Genomic DNA, 15,676 nt, shown 5'->3' on the forward strand with positions numbered 1-15,676 from the left:
AGTGAATGTGAATCCTAAAGACAGACAAACAGGTTTAATTATTAATATCTTTGCCTTATGAAAATGGGTCAATGACATAACAGGTCTTTTTTTTTTTGTCCAAAGGCCTTAATAGTAATAAAAAACAAAGATATGACATCCAAAGTATGTAAGGTAGTACAACCAGATCGTTTTTATTAAATCCTAAAGATTTTAATTATATTTTGATACATATAAAAGGTATTTTAAAGACTTTGAAAGTGTCATTTGGTTTAACCGTCCAAAGGCCAATACAGCAATTTAATTTGTGATTAAAATATCTTAAAATGTAATAAATGTATATATTTTTTTATTCTGGCATGATTTTATAACATCATATATCAACATAGTGCAAAATGGTATTAATATTATGTGTAGAAGTCGTTACTTTATGAGAAAGAATATCCGGAAAAATGAATTTCATTGATGTCATTCGGAGTAACCAATATAAAGGGACCATTTTGGATCAAGTCATGCGTTCAATATCATGTGACAGGATGTGACATCATTCCAACACCTGCAAAGGAGCACATGGTCATGAAGCAAAAGTAACTATTTGAAAAATTCAATTTTTTTCCACTTGCTCATACGCATGTCCCGAAACATCAGGTCCCAAAATATCGTCATTCGGTATAACCGAAATTTTGGTTAAACCGAATGACTTTTTTGGTGACAAATTTTGTCCATCTTGTAAAAAAATAACAAAAGCAGTGTTAACTGATTATATAAACAATATAATCTCATTGTTAACACTTAATAAAACTTCAAAATTAATTATATCTCCATAATGTTTTTTTACACTTGACCCAAATATATGAAGACATGCTAATAGTCAATGATTAACATTTTTTTATTTCCAGAATAACTATTCAAGTACAAATTCAGTTTCATTCACACAACATCATCATTACTGAAAACAATGCATGTAATTTAACATTATAAATTGCAGGATTTGGATGAGTTTATCATGGGTATGTTTATATAAAAAAAAAAAAAAAAAAATTCATAGCAACGTAAACTAGACACCAATCAGCAACTTTGCAAAGAAAGTTTGATCTCGCCTTCAGCTCTGTGAGATTTTTGAGAGGTATTATTTTACGATTAATACTTTCACGTAAACATACGGTAAAAGATTCTGTTATTTTGCACCGACTCTACATTCATCTGGTAATAGTCATTTTCCCAAGACTCACATGCGCACAACACTGAATGAGCCAACATTTTAATCGTAAACCACTACCAGTTCACAACACGATATCATTTTCAATGCTACAACGATTACTTCTATTCATTTCATTGCTCAATACAGTCTTCCGACTCTTCCAAGTATATTAAATTTAATATAAAAGTGCTTTGAAAAACTATACACACAATCCTTATGTATGCTTTGTCAGTTTTCTACATTTCCTTCATCTCCTGCACCAACAGATAGCAAATATCACTTCCAGAATATCAATTATGATACTTTCAAAAGGTGTAGAAATGATAATAAACCGATTTGGATGTCTGTAAGAAATTCAGTCAACAGATGTTCCCTTATACCCAAGTAAGGGGATAAATTAGTCAAACCTGCAAAATGCCTCTGTTTAGCGCTCAGGCTACAAACAGAGCTTGGCATTTGTTGTCAGTGTACCAGTCACAGCTTGTTTGCTATAATAACAGATGATCATGAAGTTTATGTAGTTCTATTGAAGTTCTGTAGTTTCAGGAGAAAGACGTGGTCAGGATGGCTTCATGCTGCTGATGGTGGAGAGTGCCGATGCCCACAGCAGGAGCGGGTAATGCAGGTCTGCCGACTAACCTCAACTGAGGGAACAATGAGATCAACATTAATCATCTTGCAATAAATCAGTGTAAATCTGATGAACTTAAGCCACATGCAGCCTAAGAGGCGTTCAAGGCATTAGCCAAGAGGCCTTCTATTAGCGTGAAGTGGTGAATCTGACCTTGCAGGCTAACTGTTTTTCAAATCTGGGTGATACAAATGACCAGCAGCCCATGTTCTGTGGCTCCTCTTGACTCCAGATAAACTCTGTAATGGAAGAGGAAATAATATGAAAGAAGCTTGCTTTGTTTTGTGTATAAATACACTGGATTCCAATAGAGTTTGCTGTTTGCACTTTGCATAAAGTATACACACTTATTCAAAAGTTTGGGGTCAGTAAGATTTTGTTGTTGAATAAATTAAATTAATACTTTTATTTAGCAAGGAAGCATTAAATTGATCAAAAGTGACAGTAAAAACATTTATAATGTTACAAAAGATTTAATTTCAAATAAATGCTGTCTTTTGAGTTTTCAAAGAAAACAATGTATCATTTTCCACAAAAATATTAAGTAGCACAACTGTTTTCAGCATTTCATCACAGGAATATATTACATTTTAAAATATATTAAATTAGAAAACTGTTGTTTTAAATTGTAAAAATATTACTATATTTTTACAGCATTTTTGAGCAAATAAATTACGCCTTTGTGAGCATAAGAGACTTCTATGGAAGCTTGTTTCCGTCACTGAATAAAAAATAAGAGGTAATTGCGACTTTTTAATCTCACAATTCTGACTTTTTTCTCACAATTGCATATTTTTATCACAATTCTGACTTTATAATTTGCAATTTCGAGTTTACGTCTAGAATTTCTGACTTTCTCAGAATTGTGAGATATAAACTCACAATTGCGAGAAAAAAAGTCAGAATTGTGAGATAAAAATGTCCAATTCTGAGAAAAAAAAAAAAAGTATTTTATTCTCTCAGAATTGGACTTTAACTCGCTATTGTGAGTTTATATCTCAAGAAGTCAGAATTGCGAAAAAGTGAGAATTGCAAGATGTAAAATCGCAATTGTGATAAAGTCATAAAGTCGCAATTATCTTTTAAATTGTTTTATTCATTAGCGGAAATAAGCTTCCAAAAAAAAAAAAAAAAAAAAAAAAACCCTTACCAATCCCATAACCTTTGAAAGGTTTTAAAAAAAAAAACAATTATCAGGTAAAATTGTAATTTTAATTAATTAATCAGATTCAACTATACATTTAAACAATATATTTCATTCAATAACAAAAAGCAAGTATTTATTTTTTCGTGGAGCTTTGTGTAGTGCATTCTGGGAATGCCAAAATGAGGCTTCCTAGGAACAACCTCATCATCATTGGGAACACATCTATGATTCCCTACGCAGGTCAGTCACAGAGCGATTGCCCCAATACCAAAGCAAAAAAAAAGCTAATTAACAGAATGAGATTCCTATGAATAAAAGATGAACATGAGCAACCTCACCTTTAGCGTTTGTGTATTTATTTAGTTCCTGTTGTAGGGACTTCTGTGGGGAAAGGACACAGTTCCTCGACTCGGATCAGCGCTGTGTTTTTTTCTGCCTCTGGCAACGTCTCTCTATGTTTCAGCAGGGCGAAGTAATGTTTACCTGAGCAAAACAAAACCCGCTGCACACTGCAAGAAAAGAGCAGAAGATGCATTTTTAATGTATATGAACAGTCCAAAAGTTTGAGGTCATAAGAAAATCATACTTCTAGTCAGCAAGGATGCATTAAATTGATTAAAAGTGTGACAGTGAAGATTTTTACATTACAAAATATTTCTATTTCAAATAAATGTGTTTTTTTTTTACTTTCTATTTAATCAAAGAATCCTGAAAAAAATGGATCAGTTTCCACAAAAAAAAAAATATATTAAGCAGCACAACTGTTTTCAACATTGATAATAATAAGGAATGTTTCTAGAGAATCAGCATATTAGAACGATTTCTGAAGGATCATGTGACACTGAAGACTGGAGTAATGATGCTGAAAATTCAGCTTTGCATCACAGAAATAAATGACATTTTAAAACATTACCACAAAAACAGTAAATTGTAAAAAAATATCTCACTAGTTTTAATCAAATAAGTGCAGTCTTGGTGAGACTTCTTTCAAAATTCTTCAACTTTGAACAGTGTTTAAAAAAGTGACTGAATGAAGATACCTTGCAGGGTTTACAGAAGCATCACCAATGACAGGCTTAAAGGAAGTTCCTGGTCCCATATCAGCCAAGCTCGACACTGCCCCCTAGTGCCAAACAGAGGTGAATATTCTTTATTAAACAAAAACAACAACAAAACAGTAAGCAATTCATATAAACAACATTCATATCTCCAACGCACAGAAAAGCGCAGCAGAGTTTTAGGAGAAGCCACGATCAATGGTTTCCGGAAGTTTCTAATCATTTGTCTCCGCAACAGGTGAAAGTACTGAGCTGGTAGGGTAGGATTCACCACTGCCATGTTCACCGTGTCGCCGTCCACACCTTCTTCTTTACTGTCACAGAGCTGCAGGAGGAAGAAAGTGCAGTTATGAAGATTATCAGTGATGAGGGAAAATTTAGTCCGTACTACTCTAAGTAAGCATGCACTTTACCTGTAAGAAACGCTCGATTCGGCAGGATGAATGCTCCGGTCCGGCTCCATCGTACCCATGTGGCAGTAAGATGACCAATCCACTCTGCAGGAGCCATTTAGCCTCACCTTAAAAAGTTAGAAATGCCACAAACCAGGATTTAGGCTCTAAGGATACAGATACATGGTGTCTGCAGGGTTTTTAATATCAAATTTAAGGCTTTTTAAAGGGGACCTATTATGCCACTTTTCACAATATGTAATATAAGTCTCTGGTGTCCCCAGAATATGTCGGAGAAGTTTCAGCTCAAAATACCCCACAGATCATTTATTATAGCTTGTCAAATTTGACCCTATTTGGGTGAAGAGGGCAGAGCTTTAACAGCTCGCGCTTCGGTGGCTCAACAACAACAAAGCTGGAGAATCTCACGCAGCCAAAATGACGATTGTCATTAACTGTGTTCAGCCGTAGATTGTTCAAACCGGAGTCGGACACTGATGGAGAGACTCTGGACTTTTAGAATGCATCTGGACGTTTCTGAATGGTTAGTGGATAAATTTATGTAGTTGCTGTGAAGTTGATTCAACTCATTGACTAGCATGTGCCGTCATGTTAATCTTTTGTGCAAATCCAGGGTTGAATTGACCCTCGTTTGTGAAGCAGTCCGGCGTAAAATGACGGCAACACTCTATTACAATAACTCTTCCTCTTCTCTAAAGCAGCCCAACATGGCCTCACCCCCTTTGTTGTGTTCCCGGGGGAAGGGTTTATGTAAATTTTGGGGTTTGTGATGTCACCAGCCCGGGAAGAAGCTCGTTGTAGTTCCCTACCAGCCGTTTGTTGTAATCCTTAAAAAGCGATTTCTGGAAAATAAAATATCTTCCTTTGCATTGAACTTTGAGCGTCATAACTTTGCAGATGTTGTTTATGCTCAAGCAGCAACATTACACACTAACTAAAGCTAAAAAAGTGAAATCATCATCAAGGACCCCTTTAAGACAAATAAAATGAAATACATATGGGTGGGGTAGAGCAACGTCTGTGGTAACATCCAAACCAAAAAAAGATTGTAAAATGACTGAACTTTGCAGTTCAAAAAAATATAGTTTTGACCCAAAAAAAGAAAAAGTTTTATTAAACCTTACATTTTAAGAGTTTATTATTCACATTAAGCCATATTGTGATTCGTGTTTTTCTATCCCCAAATTTAAGACCTCTTGAAAGGGTAATTATGTTTTTTTTTTTTTTTACATGTTCAACCTTCTTTAGTGTGTGATGTTGCTGTTTGAGCATGAAAAATGTCTGCAAAGTTCTGAACTCCCTGAAATTTCTCCATTGTAGTCTTGAGTTTTCTTCCGGGAACGAACACGTCACAATATTCCTCATTTAAATAATTCCCGCCGAAAGCATAAACAAAACAAAGGGGCAAAGACTGGTTGAGTTGTGTTAGTATAGTGTGTTGAAACTCTGGGTTATGGTAAGGGTCGTAACATTTTCCAAACACGCTCAAAGCGGTCGGCCAATCACAACACACTAGTCCAGCCGACCAATCAGAGCACACTGAGCTTTTCAGAAGGAGGAGCTTCATAGAGATAGGAACTAAACAATGCGTTACTGACAGACTGGGAAAAGAGGTGCTGTAACAATGTCAAATATGTGAAAAATAATGATTTTTTGAACATTCAAGCATGAAAACCTATTCTAGAAGACCCCAAAAACAAAATAAAAACTTTGTAAAAGGGCATAATATGACAACTGAATTTAAGATTTTAAGGACCCGCATGCTTCTTTTAAAGTATTTTACCTCCAGAGAGGAAAGTGTCAAATATTATCTGGGCGCCGTTGAAGAAATCTCCAAACTGAGCCTCCCAGATGGGCAGCAGTTTAGGCTGAGCAATGCTCATTCCATACTCAAAACCCAGAACAGCTTCCTCAGAAAGAGCACTGTTGCACACCTGCGAGAACACACACACACACACACACACACACCAAACATAATTATCGGCTTTAAAAAGTGGTGGCGTAAAGAATTGAAAGGGCAAACCACCCAACTCAGGAATGGAGAGCAGTTGGTGTATTGAGTTACAGTACAAAGATAACGTCATCAACCAAATGGAATAAACTAAAATATTATTATAAAAACACATAATATACAAGTGATAAATGAGGGTTTGTAATTTATAAATAAATAACATACGGTCTCTCCGACTGGCTTACCTCCAAGTAGCCTTTCTGTTCAGAGCTGATGTGATTGAGGGGGATGTACATGTCGTTGGTCTCCTGACATACAACCATAGCGTGACGCTGACTGAACGTACCACGGCCAACATCTTGACCACTGATACGGATATTGAATCCTGCATTAAACAGATATATATGAAATATTTAAATTGTATTGAGCTGACAATGGTTCCTTTCTGTTAGAGAACAGTTAGATTCTCTGAAGAGAATACATTCTATGTTATATAGAGAATATAAATTATAAAATGTATTACTTTTCACAATAAATATCATCCAAAATTCCATAACAAACCCCAATAAACAAGCTAAAGGCAACAATGAGGAGAAACCCACTAAAAAGACATCAAAAGCACAAACTATTCTTGAAATTTTTTACAGTGCAAGGAATGAGAGATGAACACATTACCCTGGCAGAGCATCGTGCCAAACGCTAGGGCTTCTGCTGTGGACCAGTCTAATTTTGTGCCCTCTTCCAGTTTCTGCAGTCGAGCCTGCGACAAATCAAGATGTTCGTTCAGACGTGTTCAAATCAAAGTTCATAAATTCCTTACTCTAAAGAGCCATTCACACATACTGCAATTTTATCACTGAGGTCATCAAATGGCATTGTAGTAGACATTCCTACTGTTGTATAATATATGCGCAAAGTTAAACTTCTCAACTATATCATGTTACTTTTTTACAAAATGTCATAAAAAGCTCAAAATAAGATCAAGCTTTACCTGCACATGTGTCTTTCTCAGGTGACTGTGCATTTGAATCTCCTCGGGTATATCCACTGATTTGGCGCCTACGAACTGCAGCAGAGGCAGCGCTACACCAGTGTCCCATAACGAGACTCTGTTCTGGGGCTCCACCAGGTCTCCCCAGCGCCCCTGGAGGTTGGTGGGAGGAGGGCTGTAGAGGGTCATGTTGTTCAGTCGGTCGTTGAGCATAGCGTAGTAGGTTGTCTTGATCTGACCACGCTCTTCCTCTGTCATCAGACCTTCTGAGACTAGCTGGTCAGCATATAAATCTGGGATACTTTTTCTCGACCTAAAATGGAGGGAATGGAAAATTGAACAAGTGGAACTTAACATTTTAGCGAAATGTAACTGGCAGCGGTACCCACCGAATAATTTTATACATTGCGGGGTTTGTGAAAAAGGGCTCATCCAGCTCATTGTGCCCCCACTGACGGTAACAAAGAAGGTCCACGATAACGTCTTTTCTGAAGCGTCGCTGGTACTCCACGGCCAGCCGGGTCGCCCTGAGGACCTCCTCGGCGTCATCGCCATTCACATGGATTATTGCACATCCCACCATTTTACCTAAACGGCACCAAAGTGTTGTTAGATAATGTTTAAATGATGTCTGTGTGCAGAAAAGGGTAGTTTACCGAAACTAAAACCATAAAAAACATTTTTGTTACTTAAAATAAAAAAAAATGTTAACCGAAATTCCTTCATAAACCCCAGTTTGGGAAACCTTGACGTAATGTATCTAAGGTAATGTTGATAACAAGAATGGAATATATTTTCTTTCTCTTTGAAACTGTATATCAATATGGTACAATATTATACTATTCAAATCAATGTGATAAACAAATTAGGTCACAAGTAATCTAAAAGTAATCAAAAAGTAGTCAGATTACATTACCTTAAATGTGTAATGTAATGGATTATATTACTAACTACAATTTTTGTCATGTAATTTGGAATCAATAATCGACTACAATTTGTAATCTACCCAACACTGATCATATATCACAGGTTGGAAAATATAGAAATCTATGGAAGCTTGTTTCCGCCTCTGAATGAAAAATAAAGGTAATTGCGACCTTTTAATCTCACAATTAATTTTTTTTCTCGCAATTGCGAGTTTACATCTTGCAATCATCTTTTTTTATCAGAACTGCGTGATATAAACTCTCAATTGCGAGTTATAAAGACAGTAGTTTATATCTCGCAATTCTGAGAAAAAAAAGTCAGTCTTTTTTCCTCAGAATTGTACTTTATAACTCGATATTCCGAGTTTATATCTAACAATTCTGAGAAAAGTCATAATTGTGAGATATAAACTCGCAATTGCGAGAAAAGGTCAGAATTGCGAGACAAATTTGCAAATGCGAGAAAAAGTCAGAATTGCAAATTTATATTGCGCAATTCTGAGAAAAAAAAAGTCAGAATTGCAAGATATAACCTCACAATTGTGAGAAAGATGTCAGAATTGTGAGATAAAAAGTCACACTTAAAATAAAATAAATAAATAAATAAATCACATCAATGACAATTACATACCAACATCACTGCAGTACAGAGATGATCGGCCCCTCTCAGAGGGAGTGGTGTAGCCCACTTGATTGTTCACGATGAGGTGGATGCTTCCACCTACTCTATAATGGGGGAGATTTGACAGGGTGAAAGTCTCCGTTACTATGCCTTGGCCTGAAAACGAAGCATCACCATGAACCTGTACAGAACAGACATTATATTACATTATAACATAAACAACTACTACATATTAGTATGGTTTATAGTGTTGTTGATAGTGAAATTCACTTTAAAAAAAAAAAAAAGGAAAAAAAAAAAAAAAAGACATCCTAAATTTAGGATGAAACATCTTTTCTCAGGACCTGCAGGCAGATGACTTTGTCTCCTGGCTGAGAATGAGGGTCAGTGGAGTAATCGCCGTCCTGTTTGACTTGCTGACGGCCACGAGTCTTTCCTTGCGTCACGGGGTTGATGGCCTCCAGGTGAGAGGGGTTGGGCAGCATAGTGACATGGAGAGGGTGTCCCGCCCCAAAGTCCAGCTCCACTGTGGAGGTTAAATGTGACAGGACATCTCCAATAGACGGAGAGTTCTCCGGAAACTCGCTGAGACCCCTCATCTTACGGAACATGAGCTGAGAGCGAGAAAGTAGGGCGTATTTGGTATGTCAACGCTTGACAATGGCTGCAGGCAATTAAACAATTACAATATTACCCAAAACTTGGCGTTACAAAATAAACGGTAATTTCCCAGAGAACAAGTCTATTCATACAAAACGAAGAGGTGGAGACTGTGACTCAGAGGAATAGATGTTAAGAACAAATAATGGGTGAAAAATTACACCAAAATATATATATGAAAACAAGGAACTAATTCCAAGGTGTAGACGTGCACACACAATTGTAAAGGGATAGTCCAGACGAAAACAAAAATGCGGTCACCATTTTCTCACCCTCATATCATTCCAAACCTGTATGACTTTCTTTCTGCTGTGCAACATAAAAGTAGATATTTTGAGAAATATCTGTGTTTTTTGTCCATACAATGGAAGTCAATTCTTTAAAATATCTTCTGTTATGTTCAACAGAAGAAAGAAAGTCATAGAAGCTTAGGAACTACATGAGGGTGAGTAAATGATGACAGGAATTTCATTTTTGCATGAACAATCCCTTTAAGAATCTATGGAAGCTTGTTTCCGCCACTGAATAAAAAATAAAAAAAGGTATAATTGCGACTCTTTATCTTGCAATTCTGACTTTTTTTTTTTGAATTGCACGACAAACTTGCAATTGCGAGTTATATAGTCAGAATTGTGTGATATATCATCTTTTTTGATATACCTATTTTCGAGGTTTAAATTAAAACTTTTCAATGCGGTCTCAATGTATATGTTACAGCAGCAGGCTGTCTAGACATGTTTTAAACTGTACAGTAAGCCGGTCTATCTAGTTTGCCATCTATATAAACCTAGCCTGCAGCAACTGTAAGTATTAACCTCTGGGGGGAACTGCAGTAGTCCGGTGAGCAAGTTGAGGCGTCCACGGTGAGGCATTCCCATGACCACGTCTGTCACTCCGCTGTACGCCGCAGAGCGGAACAGCTCATAGAAAAATCCCATCATGCTCTCTGCTCCCTCACCTCCATATCGTTTCACAGTGGCAAACTTAGTGGCTAAAAAGTGGTCAAATTCCTTTAAAAAGAGAACAGAGGGGCTGTATAATTGCTGATGCCACTGAAATCAAGTACACTATGCAATGATTTACATGTTAGTCAAGATGTAACAGACATTAAAAGTGACAAAATGTAAATGGTTGTCTTACCTGTGATTCAAGCATTAGTTTAGCCAGCTGTCTCCTCTCCTCCGGTGAAAACACTTCTTTCTTGAGCTCCTCAAATCGGTCAGCGAACCATTCTCTTTCCTGTAAGGTCTGGAGCTGAGCGGTTTCCACTGAGATTCCCCCACAGTACGTTCTCTCCAGGTAGGCCATGATCTCTTCAGCGGTCGCCTCAGCTTTCCCAAAATGCCGCAATCCTGAAATGACAACACAGAAATCTAAGGAAGTAAATGGAGCCAACTAAAGTAGCATATTTTAACACAACTTAAACTCAGTAACATGTTACCACAGGAAATAATTTTGACTCAGTCCTTAGTTTGCATTTACAATGGGAGTGTAGGGGGACATGGCATTGCACTGAAATAAACATTAAAAACGTAGCAACAACCCATTCAGTTAAGACCCCCCCTCCCTAAATCCTGCTGCCCAAGTATATACATAATATAGGCCGCCAGAGCTTAACCGCCACTGAACCCGGAATACTCTATGTACGAGGAAACAAACTAACCAGTAGTGTTGAGGACTCCATGAACTGCTCCATTCAGTAGGCTGATCTCCGGCACGCTGTCCAGCACAGGGGTTTGGGGAAGTAAGGGGTTAATTTTAGCTACTTTGTGCCCATGTGCTCGATAGGCCTCCACCAATCTCGCCAGTCCGTGATCTGTTTACACAAGACAGCCAGCGAATGCTACTTGAAATACTTTAACAGGCCCCATACATTAAAGCATTGCAGATATTGCTTTGCATCTTTAATCTTTTTGTAGGTTTACACATGCAACGTTAAGAAGTAAGCTGCTAGCAAAGCATATGTCCTGGGTCTCTAAAGCATAATAAAGACATCAAAGGCAGTTTACAATCTGTAAACGCGTCAACCTTGGTTAAGAGCAGAGATCTGCGGAAGCCCATCGTCTCTCTCCGGAATCTCTCTCGGTCTGAAACCATACACTCCCCGCTGAGTGTGGTATAAGCTCGCTAAAAACGGCCGTCTGGCGCCGAAAGAACGGTGCAAAAGTCGAGGGAGGTTCATAAGCATAATACCCGCTGACATGGTAGAAATAAATAAACTAAACTCCGTTAAAGGACGATACAAAGTTTCCCCAATGAGCCACGCATCCTAGAGTGCAGCCATAATAAGCGATAGCGGTGTCCAATTCGTGAATGAATCATTCTTGTGAGTCGAATCTTCTCAATGAATCAGTCCAGTCTGAACAATCCTGTCAGAGCGGTTTCCGAGTCAACAACTAACTAGCGTTACATGCACACTCTAACTCTATAGTTATGTTTAATTACTCGAAATGTCTGAATGTAAGTCACGAAAACGCCCTATAACTGTTATTTTATCGGGTAAAGCTCACGGTAAATGCCAATCCAGATAGGCAAACCTAGATTTTTGTATGTTCCACCGATTTTCGCTCTTAAAGGGATAGTTCACCCAAAAATGAAAATTTTGTCATCATTTACTAACCCTCAAGTAGTTCCAGATCCCCCAACTGACTACCATAGTATTTATTTTTCTTACTATGGTAGTTAATGGATGGCGATATCTGTTACTGACATTCTTCCAAATATCATCCTTTGTGTTCAGAACAGAAATTCATACAGGTTTGTAACTACTTGATATGGAGCCCCGGACATGACATGCAGAAAAAAAATAGTAGGCTAAATCGTACGCACGATTTACTAATTCGTTCCCTCGATTTACTAAAACCGTGCGCATGATTAACTATTTCGTTCCCTCAATTTACTAAAACGTGCGCATGATTTACTATTTCGTTCCCTCGATTTATAAATCATGCGCATGATTTATAAATCAAGGGAACGAAATAGTAAATCGTGTGCACGTTTTAGTAAATCGAGGGATAGTAAATTGTGCGCATGATTTATAAATCGAGGGAACGAATTAGTAAGTCGAGGGAACGAATTAGTAAATCGAGGGAACGAATTAGTAAATCGTGTGCACAATTTAATTTTTTTTCTTGCATGTCATAGTGTGGGGCTCCGTAACTTAAGGGTGAGTAAATGATGACAGAATTTTCCATTTTTGGGTGAACTATCCCTTTATGCGATGTTGACAGTTCTCACGGCACATGTCTACTGACTTAAAAACATGTCAAAACCCCAGTAACTTCAAATATCATATTAATATCTGCTTTTATTAGTTGTTAGAATGAGCTGGGTTTTTATTATTATTATTATTATTGTTATTAGACAGTAGCATATAGGCCTATTTTGTGCATGAAAACGCACTCACTGACTCATTAAACCGCGAACCACCTGTAGACTTGTAATGAAATTGAACTCACCAACTCCTTGAGTCGACAACCGTGTCGACTCGCAATGAGCAGAGCATTAAGTGAATCGAACTATTTGACCGAAGGAGCGAAATGTAAGTTTGAATAGCAGAAATTTTTACAAAGAAAACGCAGAAAACATACAAAAATATTTTAGCCAAAATAATAATAATAATAATTTTAGTATTGTCTAATGTAAATGCTAACTAGGCTATCCTATAAGCTGAGTCATGGACACATTAGTAGCTGAATTACAAAAACACCTTTGGTGATAAAATTTAATAGCCTAGCCTATATAAAACGTAATGAATTGTGACATGCATGTATAGGCTATGCCACGCCGTCATGTCAGGAATCACTTGATGACATACTTGCGTAAGAGAATTGAACAGACTCTTCAACATGATCTGTTCGAAAGAACCGATTCGCGAAAATGAACCGGACTGAGCTTCACTAATGCACAGTGGCAGGTGGGAGGTGATGATTTACTCGTCGCCTATTGGCTGGAATTGAGGCTTTGGTTTGTAAGAGGGCTCGGATAGGTCAACTGGTTTATGCCTTTGCAGAATGTGTGTAGTATGTTAGAAACTTCCAGACAGCCTCTCAGTGTGAACTGAGAGATGTTTCTAAGAAGTTGAGGACACTTACAGTATGACAAAGATAGCTTGTTTATTGGTGATGTTGACTTTCATGAGGACAGCTGCACAAACATCAATATAAAAAACGTAATAGGTGAAAGTGTCAATTGTGAAACTGTGTATTATGAAATTTCTACTGGAACATACAGTTGCATGGAAGATTTGTTACAAATACTGATTAACCTTTAAAATGACAGGAGCATATACCTTAGAAATTTGTATTTATTGCTATTAGAATTCAAATAATAGCCTATAATTTTGAGTTTTTCTTCCAATTATTGCTTATAATTTTTTAATTTTACAGTTTGTATTGCCTGTGAATAGGAACTTTTACCTCAAGTTCAGCAGCCTGGTCACAGCATGCCGTGTTACTTTTGGAAAAAGATGATGAGTAGACATTTTTCTCACTAAGTCACATGACTTGAGTTATTTACAGGGGCCTCCTTTTCAATATTCTCAGAAATTAGGCCGTTCACTCAATGTCCCATGTCTGTATTCTCCTGGATACATCAGAAATTTAATAATAATATTAAAAAAGAAAATAAGAAAAAAGTAATATTTTACATGATAAATATCCTGATAAAACTATTATTTTACATTAGCAATTCTTGTGACTTTTGTTCATTAGAGAAATAAGGTTTATTGTTGCATATTTAATCAATAATATGATCTTAATATGGATAATTTTTGTGACTCTTCTAAAGACAATATAGACAATGAGAACATGTTTACATGCTAAAAGTTATATTTGCTTTCTTATTTTTAATATTTTCTAAACAGGCACAGTCTTCTTTGAAATGTAAAATTGGGCCAAGATGAATATTGAATAAAAGTTATCTTTGCTTAATTTTAATTAGAATATAATTGTAAAATATTATTTCATATTTTGTGTACTTAGTGTCTACAATAAAATTACAAACACTTTGGTTCCACCTATAGGCAGACATAAAGCATTGCAGGCTCTCACAGATTCTCAAAAATTCCATTACAAATACAGAAAAAAAGATTTACATAATTACCTTAATTTCTAATCCCAATGCACTTATACATTAGTCAATTTAGATCTGTATCAACATCTTAAAATCTATTTTAATGGCATTTCTACTATTGCAGGGCTTCCACTTGGGGGCTGGTGTCTCTGGTCCCTGATCAGCCTAAAGCTTCTCTAATGGAAAAATAAAAGCTTTTCTCATTAATTTATGAATTCAGAGTTGCCCATAAGGCACAATGAGATTTGCTAAGTTCTCTGATATTTCATATGCATGTATTATTTCCCTTTCATAGGTCTGCGTTGGGGAGGCAAATGCCCCCGAAATTTAACAAATCACCCCCTCCCCGGTCAACCCTCCATGCGCACATGGTCATACATGCCTCCCAGGCAAATGTGCTCTGATTTTAGTCATGCACCTCCTCCTCGACGCCACATCACCCTCTAAAAACAGACCCGGAGCAGTTCACAAGCTGAGCTCCAGCATAAACACAAGGTTACCTGCTGCTCATACAAATAGGACACAGTGTGCATGACAAGCTGTTTTAACATTTATGCCTTAAAACTAACTAGCGTCTACTGTTTTTACCAGTACTATCTTTAACTACTAAAAAGTGACTCTTTTTCGATTTTATTAGGTAGACCACTATTACATATTCATCACAGTTACTATTCAATTCTATGGAGATCTGTTGTTCAAATATTTACATTCACTTCAGACTTGGAATGTATTTCAATGCACTGAAAAATATGTTTTAGAAACCATTTTCATTCAGAAATTGCTATAACATTTCACAAATAATTACAAATAAATGGTAAGTAACACATCGAATTAAACATGAAATTTTGAAGTAGAAAGACTGATATATATATATATATATATATATATATATATATATATACATACATATAGATATAGAGACACCTATATATATATTTATATATATGCATTGTTGGGGAAAGTTACTTTTAAATGAGCAAAAAATAAATAAATAAATAAATAAAACGGTTTTGGGCCATTTTTG

General features: G+C 36.6%; 1 protein-coding gene across 1 annotated transcript; it reads right to left on the minus strand.

Annotated features, from left to right (window-relative positions):
* Positions 1 to 850: 850 nt before the first annotated feature.
* Positions 851 to 12,120, minus strand: dhtkd1 (dehydrogenase E1 and transketolase domain containing 1). Its single transcript, XM_051884595.1, is given in 18 exon segments — positions 851 to 1,824; positions 1,965 to 2,050; positions 3,297 to 3,336; positions 3,338 to 3,467; positions 3,999 to 4,081; positions 4,177 to 4,341; positions 4,430 to 4,536; positions 6,213 to 6,363; positions 6,626 to 6,765; positions 7,056 to 7,140; positions 7,372 to 7,684; positions 7,761 to 7,959; positions 8,929 to 9,100; positions 9,264 to 9,533; positions 10,395 to 10,589; positions 10,720 to 10,931; positions 11,243 to 11,395; positions 11,608 to 12,120. Coding segments are annotated over 18 exon segments (2,778 nt in total). The 5' UTR covers positions 11,783 to 12,120; the 3' UTR covers positions 851 to 1,722.
* Between the last annotated feature and the right edge of the window lie 3,556 nt (positions 12,121 to 15,676).

The sequence above is a fragment of the Ctenopharyngodon idella genome, chromosome 24 (genome assembly GCF_019924925.1).
Source record: "Ctenopharyngodon idella isolate HZGC_01 chromosome 24, HZGC01, whole genome shotgun sequence".
NCBI lineage: Eukaryota > Metazoa > Chordata > Actinopteri > Cypriniformes > Xenocyprididae > Ctenopharyngodon > Ctenopharyngodon idella.